Raw genomic sequence first — 13,250 nt, 5'->3', positions numbered from 1 at the left:
CAGAGTGAAGACAGTGATGCAAGTGGTGGTGCAAGCATTATGATATGGTCATATATTTCCTACATTGGTGTTGGGCCTATTTATAGCATAGCAGATAAAATGGATTGGTTTGCATATGTCAAAATACTTGAAGAGGTCATGTTGCCTTATGCTGATGAGGACAACAAAGACAAATCAACAAAGTTAATATCATGGAATGGCCAGCCCAATTCCCTGGGTCTTAATCCAATCAAGAATTTGTGGGGTGACATTGAAATGCTGTTTCTGAAAGAAAATGTAAATGAATTCTGGATTGTTGTTGAAGGGGAAATCCACTGATTTGCATTGACAATGTATCCAATAGATCATATAATATGTACTCTATTTTGACAATGTGGTGTTAAGTCTTCTCTCATTTCAATAGTGTTTTGAGAAGATTTTTTCAATTACGAATTTTCAGGGGCACTGCCATTTTTGCGAATCACATGACCTACGTGCACGGATGTGACGTGTTACGTGCCCCAACAAAGCCTCGATTACATCGGACAACATTTACGCCCAGCGCTGATTTTTTGGATTTATCCTCATCTGATGAAGAAATAGCAGTATCGGTTGATCTGGAAGACGGAATAATACTTCCATACACAGCCATGAGCGGCACAGCCACTCGGCCGCTCGGTTGATCGGGAAGATGGAGCAATATTTCCATACACAGCCGTGAGCAGCTCAGCAGCTGGGTTGATCGGGAAGACAGAGGAATACTTCCATACATTTACCGGCTGTGTATGGAAGTATTCCTCCGTCTTCCTGATCAATCGAGCATCCAAGTCGCTCACAACTGCTTATGGAAAGTATTCCTTCGTCTTCCGGATTCTTCTTCTGCATCATCCGCAGACCATTAACTCGGTAGGTAAACTGCATTAGGTCCAGCTGGGAAAACTCTTGAGGTGGTCCAACACAAGAAGTTCAAGGGACTTCATGTCCACAGATGTCAAGGACACAGGTCTACAGTCTCTTCTTTTGCTTGGGTACCAGAATGATGGTGGAGCATTTGAAGCAGGTCGGCACTGTACTTCACACAGTTCTACAGACCTGTTGAAGATCTTTGTGAAGACTGGAGCATGTTGGTTTATGCAGACTTTGAGGCAGGATGGGAACACAAGGTCTAGGCCACCGTTTTGTTAATCTTTTGTTGTTTGAAGATCCACCTCATGTCGCGTCATGGATGGCCAACGGCGGAGTCTGAGATGTTGAAATGGTCGGCGATGCGACTTGGTTGGTGTGTGGAGTCAAAACCTCTTTTTCAAATCTACTCTAAATTCTGTTCAGGTCGTCGGCTAGTCCATTCTAGTTGTCTACTGTGGGGGATTCCTGCATGTAATTAGTTATTGATTGTAATCATGCCAGACTGATTTGGAGTCGTTAGCACCAAAGTGGTATTCCATCTTTGCTGCATAATCCCTTTTTACAATGTTTATTTCTTTAGTCACCTGGTTTCGAGTGTGATTGTACAGGGCCCTATCCCTACTACAATTTGTGACCTCTTTAGCCAGGCAAAGTTTCCCAAGTCTGGCTGTAAACCATGGCTTTTTATTGAATGTGCGAGACGTTTTTGTTGGTATACACACCTCCCCACAGAAACTTGCTTACGCAGTAACAGCATACATGTGTTCATCTAGACTCCATGCTGAATTGTGTAAGACACTTCAGTCTGTGCTGTCAAAAATGTTCTAATTTTGCCTCATTGGTCTACTTTTTCTAAGGTTTCTACATTTTACCAATGGCTTCACGCACTTAAGTTCTTGCCTGTATGTAGGTGTTAAGTAGATTAAGCAATAATCAGAGGAGCCAAGGGAAGTACGGGGAATGACATCCATCCATCCATCCATCCATCCATCCATCCATCCATCCATCCATCCATCCATCCATCCATCCATCCATCAATTTTCTGAGGCGCTTATCCTCATAAAGGTCACGGGATTGCTGGAGTCTATCTAGCAGGAGGCAGGGTACAACCTTGAATTGGTTGCCAATCACAGGGCACATGCAGTGTTTTTTTTCCTCGTCGGACATTGTATGTGCTGTGCGAATTAAGGGAGTTTGTGGGTGAGTTTAGCTTTTGTAAAATCTACAAGGCTCATGAGTGGATTGTCTGGGTTTTCTCTCTCAATCTCGTTTACTTGTTCGGTGAGCATTAGCAGTGCTGCATTCATGCTATCTTGGAGCGGAATGTGAATGACATTGACGTGTATAAACGAGGCAAACCCATGCGATGAGTAAAATGGCTTACAATTCAAGAACAGAAACTCCAAAAGCGGGCTACATTGTTTGCTGAGTTGTGTGACGTCCAGGGTATCGAAGCATATCCCACCGCTTTTCAATTTCCCTGCCAGCTCCATGTTGTGATCCCCCCAGAAGATGAAAGCCTGGCGTTACGGCTTCATCTGGAACATGTCCGTAAATCCAATCCTCAACATTCTCAGTCTTTTTTGCCACCTGTCCCAGCTTTTTTGGAATGTCCATCCATCCATCCATCATCCATTTTCTTAGGTGCTTATCCTCACAAGGGTCGCGGGAGTGCTGGAGCCTATCCCAGCTGTCAACAGGCAGGAGTCAGGGTACACCCTGAACTGGTTGCCAGCCAATCGCAGGGCAGATAGAGACAAACAGCCGCGCTGACAATTACAACTCGGGGCAATTTTTTAATAAATTAAAATTATTTAGGGCGGCACGGTGGCTCAGCTGGAAAGCGTTGGCTTCACAGTTCTGAGGACCCGGGTTCAATCCCAGCCCTCCCTATGTGTAGTTTGCATGTTCTCCCCGTGCCTGCGTGGGTTTCCACCGGGCTTCCTCCCACATCACAAAACCATGCAACACTCAAAATTGCCACTAGGTGAGATTGTGAGTGCGGCTGTTTGTCTCTATGTGCCCTGCTCTTGCCTGGCAACCAGTTCAGAGTGTACCCTGCCTCCTGCCCGTTGACAGCTGGGATAGACTCCAGCACTCCCACGACCCTTGTGAGGATAAGCAGCTAAGAAAATGGATGGATGGATGGATGGATGGATATTGTACTTTAAAATAAACTAAGTACATTCTTCCCTCATTTTTCAGAGCGGTTACTCCCTGTGACTCCCAAAAATCTACAAATAATTGATGCAGTTTTAAAACACGTATGTATGATATGTGCTGTATTTTCACAACCATAAGGCACATTTAATTTTCTCCAAAATGGACATGGCACTTTATAATACAACATGCCTTATGTGTAAATCAAATCTAGGTTTTTTCAGTGAATATTTCGATTAACTACAATTAAACACACTGGTTACATAGATAGAAGAGCATACATGCAAACTACTGAATGTTAGCATGCATGTTACCAAATGGTGGGGCCCATGAGACAAAGAAGACCATTTTCAGGTTGCATATGTAAGGAGAAAAAGCTTACATTTCCACCACACACTGAAAGTGTAGTCAAGTGAGCAAAATCCGTCAATATGTGGTGACATGGGTGTCTCTGTTCCCGATGCGGCGCGCACCTGCTCTGCTGAATAGATGCGCTTACCTGCATCTCGTTCTAGTGATTATGGTCCATGTATATATTGCCACGTGTGCGGTCTGGTCCTTGCCAGATCGTTGTACTAGTATGCCACGTTCCCGCAACCCTTTGCCTATGTCCTTGCTACTCTGTGAGCCGAACCCTGCCTCGTTAACGAGCCTGCCTTCACGCCTGGTGATTTTGGTACTGCTGGTTCCCCCTAGGTGTGATTGTGAGTGCGGGTGGTTGACTCTAAGTGCTCTGCGATTGGCATGCAACCAGTTCAGGGTGTACCCTGCCTCCTGCCCGTTGACAGCTGGGATTGGCTCCAGCACTCCCGCGACCCTTGTGAGCATAAGCAGCTAAGAAAATGGATGGATGGAGAAAACAGATGCACTCCCACTCACACCTCGGTGGAATTTAGAGTATCCAATTAATGTTGCATGTTTTGGGGATGTGGGAGTAAACTGGAGTGCCCAGAGAAAACCCACACAGGCACGGGGGAAAAAAACATAAATTAAATAAATTAAATTTAAAGTAAAATCTTAAAAAAAACACATCGGGGAAAAATTACTATTATTATAGTAGTGGCACAGTGGAACAACTGGTTAGAGGGTTGGCCTCACAGTTCTGAGGACCGGGATTCAAATCCCATCCCCGCCTGTGGAGTTTTTCTGGTAACTATGGTTTCCTCCCACATCACAGAAACATGCATTAATTGGGGACTCTAAATTACCCTTAGGTGTGATTGTGAGTGTGACTGTTGTTTGTCTCGATGTGCCCTGCAATTAGTTGGCAACCAGTTCAGGGTGTACTCTGCCTCTTGCCCGTTGACAGCTGAGATAGGCTCCAGAAGCAGGATAAGGCGCTCGGAAAATGAATGAGTGAACGAATATAAGAATTTATCATTTTCAGACATTTCAGTGTCTGGACCTGTTAAGTATTTTTTTCCATCCTCACCTGATCCATTTGTCTGAGCTCATGAGAAGGTGCTGCTGAGGTAGCACAAAGGGACGGAGGAGGAAGCGGGATTTTGAAAATTTCATTGAGACTGGCATTGGGGTTGTGAGGACTTATTTTATATTGTCCTCCCTCTCTCCGTAAGTCCAGGCCAAAAATGTCTGACAGCAGCTCAGTGTCACTGGTATTGACAGTCAAGTAAGACAAGTCCTCCTTCACTGAGCTCCTGTTAGATGATTTTCTCTCTTTGTCTTTCCCCTTCAACCTGATTCCATCCTGGGAGGGGTCCGGCATTTTAGTGAGTAGCCCAGATACCTGAGGAGAGTGGCATTTTAGTTAAGTTTTATTTCAAAGTGTTGACAATGAATAGACAGCTCTATGTCAACTCTATACCTTTATCCTCTTGGCCCCATCAACCAGATTACCTCCTATATTATTGTAGAAAATTCTGAAAAATCCTCGGAGCACACTGAATCCAATATGGAAAAGGTCCTGCAATACAGACCAATAGAATGAAACCAGTGCTGTCACCATGTCTTTTGACGTCATACACTTTAGCTTCTTCATTTGCTTCTTCAAACTCTTCATGGACAGCACCTGAGAAATGAGATGGAATCTGTCAACCTGTATGTTAATGCTGGCGCACTTACAATACTATTTATATATTCAGTAATTATACACTGACGTAACATTGCAAATTTATTTGGAAAACAAACATTATTAATGATTAGGTATTATTATTAATAATTGTGATCCAGACAATTTGAAAAATAATTGTTTTGGTCACATTCATAACGCATCCCTTTTGTGAACCACTTAGCCTCATGAGGTTTGCGGCAGTGCTGGAGCGTATGCCAGCTGTCAACGGACAGGAGGCAGGGTAAACCCTGAATTAATTGCCAGCCAATCGCATGGCACATAGAGACAGACAACAGTTGCACTCACAATTACACTTTGGGGCAATTTCGAGTCTCCAATTTATGCATGTTTTTGGGATGTGGAAGGGAATCGAAGTGCCCGGAGAAAGCCCATGCAGGCATGGTGAGAACATGCAAACTCCACACAGACGGGTCCAGTATTTTGAACCCAGGTCTTCAGAAATGTGAGGCCAACGCTCTAAAGCTGCACCACCATTATTAGAGAGAGAGAGAGAGAGGAGAGAGAGAGAGAGGAGAGAGAGAGAGAGAGAGAGAGAGAGAGAGAGAGAAAGAGAGACAGAGATAGAAAAAACCTATGCTACAAACGTTTTGTACAAAAAAGAAAAAAGAAGAAAATAAAAAGAAGAAAAGAAAAGAAAAAAAAGAAGTTTTATTGATTGATTAGTAAAATGGTGCTTAAATACATGTAAAGATTTTTTAAATGATCTTGTGATCATGAGACTACTTGGGCATAAAGTGTGCTATGTGAAGGGCATAGTGCATAGTAGATATTTGTAACCGATTAACCCAGGTTTCTTAAATTAGTTCTCAAGACTAACCTTGAATTTGCAATGTCCACTTAATACAGTTGGATTAATGCTGTTATTAATAATCTCAATATTCACAATTTTGAGAAACTCTACAACTCTCTTAAAAATTTAGTTCTGAATTAAGGAGCCTGACCTTAATAAATAGCATGAAACTGAAGTGCAGTGCTATTAGTGCCATGTGAACCGTGGTAACTGAAAAGAAGCTTGTCTCTGGATTTTCCACATCTGGCTTCTCTTGCTCATTGTCCTCTTTCACAGATGAGCGCTCGCCAGTGTCTGACATCTGAGCAGCCAGTTGCATTTCAAAGATGGTGTCCTCACAGAAATTCACAAACAATTCCATCTTTTCCTTCTCGCCTCCTTCATTTACCACATCAAATATGAACTGGCGCTTAGATTCTTTAACCTAAAATTTGGTTACATGTAGAAAAAAAGACTTGACTAGGTTGAACATGAAAGATCAGAAAAAAGAAAAAGAATATGAATTAAAATCTTACCTGAGGTTTCTCCCACTGTGTTCGACTGGACTCACTGATCTCAAAGTAGACCCTCTCAACACGCTTGGCACTGCCCATGACCTCAATCCTACCCAGGTAGGGTTGGAAGTAGCTGAGAACACTTTGTGCCAGCTCCAGGAAGGTGTGCAGCCGGTTGTCATGAGGCATGTGCTCTGACAAGTTGGTCAACAAAACCGCCACATTGAAGCCAATCTCCTTTAAATTACAGTATGGTTTAGAATTTCCATATCCTTCTCAGCAGATATTGTTCAGACACAACACAACACAGACCATTTTTCATCTAAAACTAATGACAAAGGAAAATACATTGTTAAAGTCCAAGTGTAAAAGTGTAAAGTGCTCTGCAATGAACTGCAACCGACCTTTCTGTACCCTGAGACTTGACCCAACTGACCTAGTCGAGGCGCCATCCACCCAGACTCAAATTTAGTAGTTAGACTAATTAAAGGATTTCGGCTAGAATTATAAAGTTGAAGCAGTTTCCATACGGAATGCTTTTCTTTTTTTTTTTTTTTTTTTTTTTTGTCACTGTAGTAACCCTGATTACTTGAGAGACCACCAAATCTCAAGACAATAGCAGCCAAATCGCCACTTTAATAATATGTTTGCCTAACGCAAACAGGTTTATTAAAGTAACGATAGACAAATGGAACAATAGGAGCTTCACTAGATTCATACTAAAGAAAATAGTAACTGTAATAGTTTGTCAAAGATCCTTTGTGTTTGTTTAAATGTTGACAAAATGGAACCTTGTGTAGTCAAGTTTGTGTTACTTTGATACTACACCACCAACTTGAAGAAATATTCAAAAGATTGAACCCAAGGAATTCACAACCACCTTTTTTACAATGTGCACTGTCACTTACTAACGGGATTTTATTTTGAATTTATTATAGTCCAATTTGTACTTTTGTGTTGCATAACACACACAAACCAGATCACAAAGGAGCATTAATGTAAAGAGACTCTGAATGAAAGGTGCATGAAGACTGAAACAAAAGATTTTATTTCTCCTTTGTTTAACCAGATAATGCGATTGAGAACACTTTCTCATTTACCATGCTGATCTGCATGATGACCCGGAGGTAATTTTGTTCAGTGTCTTTGATAGTGGGCAGTTGGAGGCAGGATTCAAATCGCCGACCATTTGGTCAGTGGATGACCCGCTCTCTTAACTGTGTCATCATCACAAGGCATGGAACTTGACCAAGGCGAGAGCATGATATTGGGGGTGGTTTTATTCCAGGCTAAAGTCATTCACAAGTAAGCAGTCCAAAATACACGGAAGCACAAAAACGCGAGGCTATAGTCAAGATCCAAAAACATGAAATGAGGTCCAATGACTATGAGGCAAAACTTAGAAACATGAACAAAACCAAGACCTGACTACGATGGCACAGAAACGCTGTCACAAAGGGAAGCACTACAAAACGCTTGCATACTCATGCACAATGACGCAGTCCAACACACAGAGACACAACAAACTGGCAAATGTAGATGACACTCTCAAGGCTTAAATGTCTGGTCTAATTAGCGCCCAATGCGGTGCAGCTGTGGGATTGCAGCCGGAGGCGGCACCATCCAGGGCAGTGGCTTGGCCATGCCCTTAACAAACTGAGCCACAGCTACCAACTTGAGCTATCGCGGTGATGATGATGCCTTTCAGGGTACCCCAGCAGGAGCCAGGAAGCAGACTAGAGTCTCTCCAACATCTAGTTAATATTTTTACATTATGTCTGTAATGAAGCTCTGACCCATATTCCCCAAAGCCCAAGTCCATACAGACTGAGATACTGCGGCCCCAGCTTTACATGTAAATGGGGCACATTGTAAATTACACACTACAGGTTGAAAAGCACTTTGAAAAAAAATAAAATCTTTTTCTTACCTTAGCTGGTTCATGAAAGCGCTCCACAAATTTGACATAGTCCAGGAGCTCATTTTCATCAGTTTCAGCACAGGAGAGAAGGAAATCAGTCTCAGACTGGGTGTAGTGCTTATAGTTCTCCATTGCCTTCTGGAAGTCCCTCTTGGATATTACACCTTTCATTTCATTCATTAATCAATGCCATTAGAATCATCATACACTTCACATTCAGTTTATGAAAACAGACTTGCCTTTTCCATCAGGGTCATACTCTTTAAAGGCATCAGAAGAGGTGACATCTTTCATCTTGAGGAACATATCAAAGAACTTCAGAATCATTTCTACATTGTTCGATGATTCCACCAGCATGTCAACCATCTGCTTTCCAATGGTCCCATTAACTACATTCCCTGCAGATATAAAACAAAACACAACTAACATTTCGAGAGAGATGATTGTTAGGTTAGCGATGGTAAGTTACATTACTGTGCTGTGCAGTCTTCTCTCTCAACACTTTGCATCCAAATTCAATAAATAGTTTTATTTTATATGAATCAGATTTTTTGTTTAATTTGATTACATCAACACTTGATGTTAATCTAAAAACAATACAGCATAAAAGATGTAAACAGTAAATCAATACATAACTGTCATAATGTAATTTTCCCTCCCATTGAGTCTATGGAACCCATGAGTACAAAGATGACAGTCATACCCTCCATCATTGAAAGCAACATGACCACCATGTCTTTCTGAAGATCCATCAGTTCCTTTAGCAACTCAATCTGACTAGAGTCCTGTAGGGGAAAAACACAAAAATGTCACCCTGAAGTTTCTCCCAGCCTTCCAGGCAAATAGCCATTCAAGACAAGTAAAGTGGAATGTTGGTTGACAAACACTGGTGCTCATGAACAAATTGGTTTCAAAATTTGTACCCAAATATTGCTTTGCTCTGTGAACTATTCTTCAGTACACTTACTGTTAAAGTAACTACTGGTAAAACACTATTGTTCTTTATCTCATACAGTATGAAGGAACATTCCCAACATAATTTACATACAGATAAATATCTTTTTGTTTCATTGCTCTCCATGAGTTCTCAATGAGTTGACTTCTCAGTGTGGCTCCAAAACAGGTGAAAAAATGCAAGTGATCGTGCAATTAGGAAGGCCTGAATAGTATTGCAGTTCTGCCGGTCTTTGGTGAGCTCTTGCTTTCCGATGCCCCTTCTGACACGGAAGCTCTTTTTGAAAAAGAGAACATCTCACAGTTGAGTGAAGTGACCGGGGCAATATTACCATATCGTTTCGAGGTATATTTAGATGATATGCAGATCACTTCTAACAACCAACAGATGCCCCAACAATATGTATGACAGTATGTAGCGTACTCAACCGCGAGCGACGACAACGCTGTAAAGCGGCCTGGCCCGGCGCCACGATGAGCCACCCTGGCCTGGCACTGTGATGATCCACCGCGGCCTGGCGCCGCGGGCAACGAAAGAAGGATTACGTTGTCCCCCCCAAACTATTTTTTTTTTTGATAACCATATACACACCTACTGGTCATTTGGAACACACGAAGCTCTCGTCCTTTGCACCTGTGCAATACATTTTTCATGACGAACCGGGTCTTTTGGAAAAGTATAAAGAGTTAATCCATCCTCCCGAGTGTTCGACCAATATCCAGCAATACAATGAGCTGGCATTTTGGCTAGGATGAAGGAACAAAGAGCTACCTTCCTGCAGGTAAAACTGGTATAAACATATGAACCTGCCTGAGTGGGCGTCTGCTAATAACGTCACTTCCTGATTCTTCTCCAAAACAAATCCCTCGAGAGGATTTTCATTGCGGGAGGTACAAAAATCCATATACGTCAAAATCTATGAGTCTATCGATGAGTCTATTCCAGCTGCCTTTTTTAAAAAATTTGAAAACATGCTAAAAATCATGCTTTTGGTATCAGTGGGACTTTAAGCAGACAGAGTGGGTGGGTGGGTCTTTTCAAACGGGCTCCAATGGCTCGGTGGGACACTCGGGGCTTGGTTTTGCGACCTGCTCAACTGCGGCATGAGATGGATATAGGGCTTCTCATCCGCTCCTTGCTGTGGTAGGCATCTGCTTTGGATGGTGGACGTCCACTGCGCTTGCTGACCATATGTGTAGGCATCTGTGGCTTTTTTCGGGGTTGGAATGGACTTTTTCTGTTTTGCTTTCATTTTAATGGGTAAAATTGCTTCGGTTGCAAATATTTGGGGTAACGAAAGTCACGGAATAAATTGAGATTGTGAACCGAGATTACACTGTAATGTCGAGAATAGAAAAGAATGCATATATTGTATGGATGAAAGATACAGATACACTAGATTGACGAAAGATATAGGTATGTAAAGAAAGTATACCGGTTTAGAGCTTGTGCACGTGATGTCACTGTTTTCACAGCGCCAAATTGCTGGTCAAACAGAGCTGCTCGATATTGTGGGTGACATTGAACAGAAGCAGAATATTCACAACACCCGAGTCCTTTTGTGCTGTTGGTTGTCAAAACAGACGAGACAGACCTTCAAAGAGATCATTCTATAGAATAGCAGCTGAAAAGACCAGAAAAGATTGATGGATTTCAGTAATTAAACGTGATGGATGGTGCCCAACCAAATACACATGCCTCTGTGTAGCAATCACTCCATTTCAGATACAAATTATTCTTCTCAATCTCAAATTACCAAGAGGTATTTAAAATGCCAAGTTGACTCATTCGAGAACAATGCGTATTAAAAAAAAAGTCTTTCGCAGAGAGGTTTACTGAGGTTAACGTGTGGCCGCAATATGGTAGGAGACGACTCCCTATACTAAAGTTTTTTCGCAATCATAGTTAATGAATGCAAGTTGTGTAAAACCAGGTGTCATGTATTTAAATATTGGTATTTGTATTGAAAATATCCAAGTGGGTCCATCCCAATGTGGGATTTATTCCCGATTGAGAACAGATACATGTGTATAACCAGCTGTCCAAGACAAGCGGAATCGAATTAACGGTCCAATTTCTCATCAATTTCTTATCTGCGAAAACATTGACTTCGGCATTAAATATGGGTCCTCTGTGCCAATTGTCTCTAATTTTACCACATGCCTTCATTTATTATCACCTTCTAAATGTTTAACGGTATCGGACAAAACTCTGGATGTCGTGCAATGAAATTTTTTTGTTTCGTCTCAACGGAATTAACTTGCAACAATGCTTTGCCTGACCAGCGATATGGCGATGTCACATGATTTTATGACATCGGTGCACGAGCTCTATATAAAGAAAGTAAACTGGTATACCACTATTACAAGAATTTAAAGTTAAGGGAAAAAAAATCCTAAAAATCCTCACTTCAAGTTCGATCGGCGTCTTTTTCCATTTTAACCAGAACATACCTGAGACAGTTTCATCTGCATATGTGCAAAAACATGGAGAAAGCCCACCACAGCATCCCACAGACGACTGTGTGCCAAACTCTGCTGATTTCCAGTACATGGACCCTGAAATATTATGGATGATAAACAGTTTGTTACAAGCAAAAAAAAAAAAAAAAAAGTCAGCATAGCTTTAAATAGAAATTTGTTTGGAAATATGTTTGTTGAATAAACATATGATAACTTCTATTTCAAATAAGTGTTTATATAAATTAAAAGCTGCCCCTGCAGTGATAGTTTACGACATACAATAGTTTTTGGTAGATCGTTCAAGAAGTTCGATAAACTTCTCAAGATGGTTGTACCTGGATATACTCTGTGAGCGTGTTGAAAATCTGCTTGGCCACATTAATTGCCTTTGAGAAGTTCCTCTGCCCCTGCTCATCGATTATATCTTTCCCAGAGTAATACCAGTAGAAATCACTAATAGACTCCTAAAAACAGAGTCAAGTAACAGATAGGATAAAGTGAGGTAGAGTTAAAAAAAAAAAAAGTAAACTAAAATGTAATCAGAGGTCCACATAAAAATTCCACGTCAAAGAAAAAAAACATGCATACAACATGAAAGGAAGAGCAGCAAATTTCAAAATGACCAGATTAGACAAAAAGGTTCTTCTTGGAAAAGTGCAAAAGTAATGAAAAACAATTAATTCTATTGGTACATTAATTTATGTTCTGGCTGGATGGATGTAATAAATTCTGTAACAAAGCTTCTAACTTTAATGTATTTGTATGTATATCAAATCAGATTTGCCAATTGAAATGAATTGAAGTTCGAGCCCCCCAATGAAACCCTCAGATAAAATTTTGTCATGAATAAAAAACACAATTGGAAAAAAAAAATGCTAGACATTATGAGAGTCACGAGAGGCGTAACCTTTCTGGGATCTTAATCTTATTGGAATATGTCAATGAGCTAAGGAAAGATGAACAGTTGCTTCCTTTTGAACATACAGTAGGAATGGACAACTCTGTTTCAAATTAATGCGACAGCACTTAACTCTTTAGTTCGCTATCTCTTCTTATTTTCTGACCTTTTTCATTATCATTTGAAGTTATGTCCCTCACATGTTTCCGTATTTTTGCATTATTTTGTGTTTAAAGTTACCTGTGAATATGACAAAACAGACAGAAGTAGGCTCGTTCTGTCCTAAATAAAGTAAACCTTGTTGCATAAATAGATGAAGCCAGCTCAAATGAGAGCTGAAATGTCTTGCCTGGTACACATATAAAGATAATCAGTCTGTTTTTGTGCTGATTTTGGACATTCAGGATCAAACAACAATCTTAAATCTTATAAAATCATTTGATGAGATTGTTTTTGGGTCTGATCTGTGTTCAGAATGGATTTGTCATGATTTTAGGGTCCGAAAGATGTCATGGATGGCATTCCTAAATAATGAATATGGAAGTAAATATGTGCCACCAAAATTTGAATTAAAAATATCGCAGAAAATTTTA

General features: G+C 41.0%; 1 protein-coding gene across 1 annotated transcript in view; it reads right to left on the bottom strand.

Moving 5' to 3' along the window:
- ryr2a (ryanodine receptor 2a (cardiac)) overlaps positions 1 to 13,250 on the bottom strand; it is a 407,989-nt gene that overhangs the window by 124,314 nt on the left and 270,425 nt on the right. The window contains 9 exon segments of the mRNA XM_061810997.1: positions 4,478 to 4,792; positions 4,871 to 5,074; positions 6,079 to 6,351; positions 6,443 to 6,658; positions 8,352 to 8,506; positions 8,582 to 8,740; positions 9,046 to 9,127; positions 11,751 to 11,855; positions 12,095 to 12,223. Of these exon segments, the coding sequence (XP_061666981.1) occupies positions 4,478 to 4,792; positions 4,871 to 5,074; positions 6,079 to 6,351; positions 6,443 to 6,658; positions 8,352 to 8,506; positions 8,582 to 8,740; positions 9,046 to 9,127; positions 11,751 to 11,855; positions 12,095 to 12,223 (1,638 nt within the window).

This window comes from Syngnathoides biaculeatus, chromosome 22, assembly GCF_019802595.1.
Source record: "Syngnathoides biaculeatus isolate LvHL_M chromosome 22, ASM1980259v1, whole genome shotgun sequence".
NCBI lineage: Eukaryota > Metazoa > Chordata > Actinopteri > Syngnathiformes > Syngnathidae > Syngnathoides > Syngnathoides biaculeatus.
This window is presented reverse-complemented; position numbering and strand designations above follow the sequence as displayed.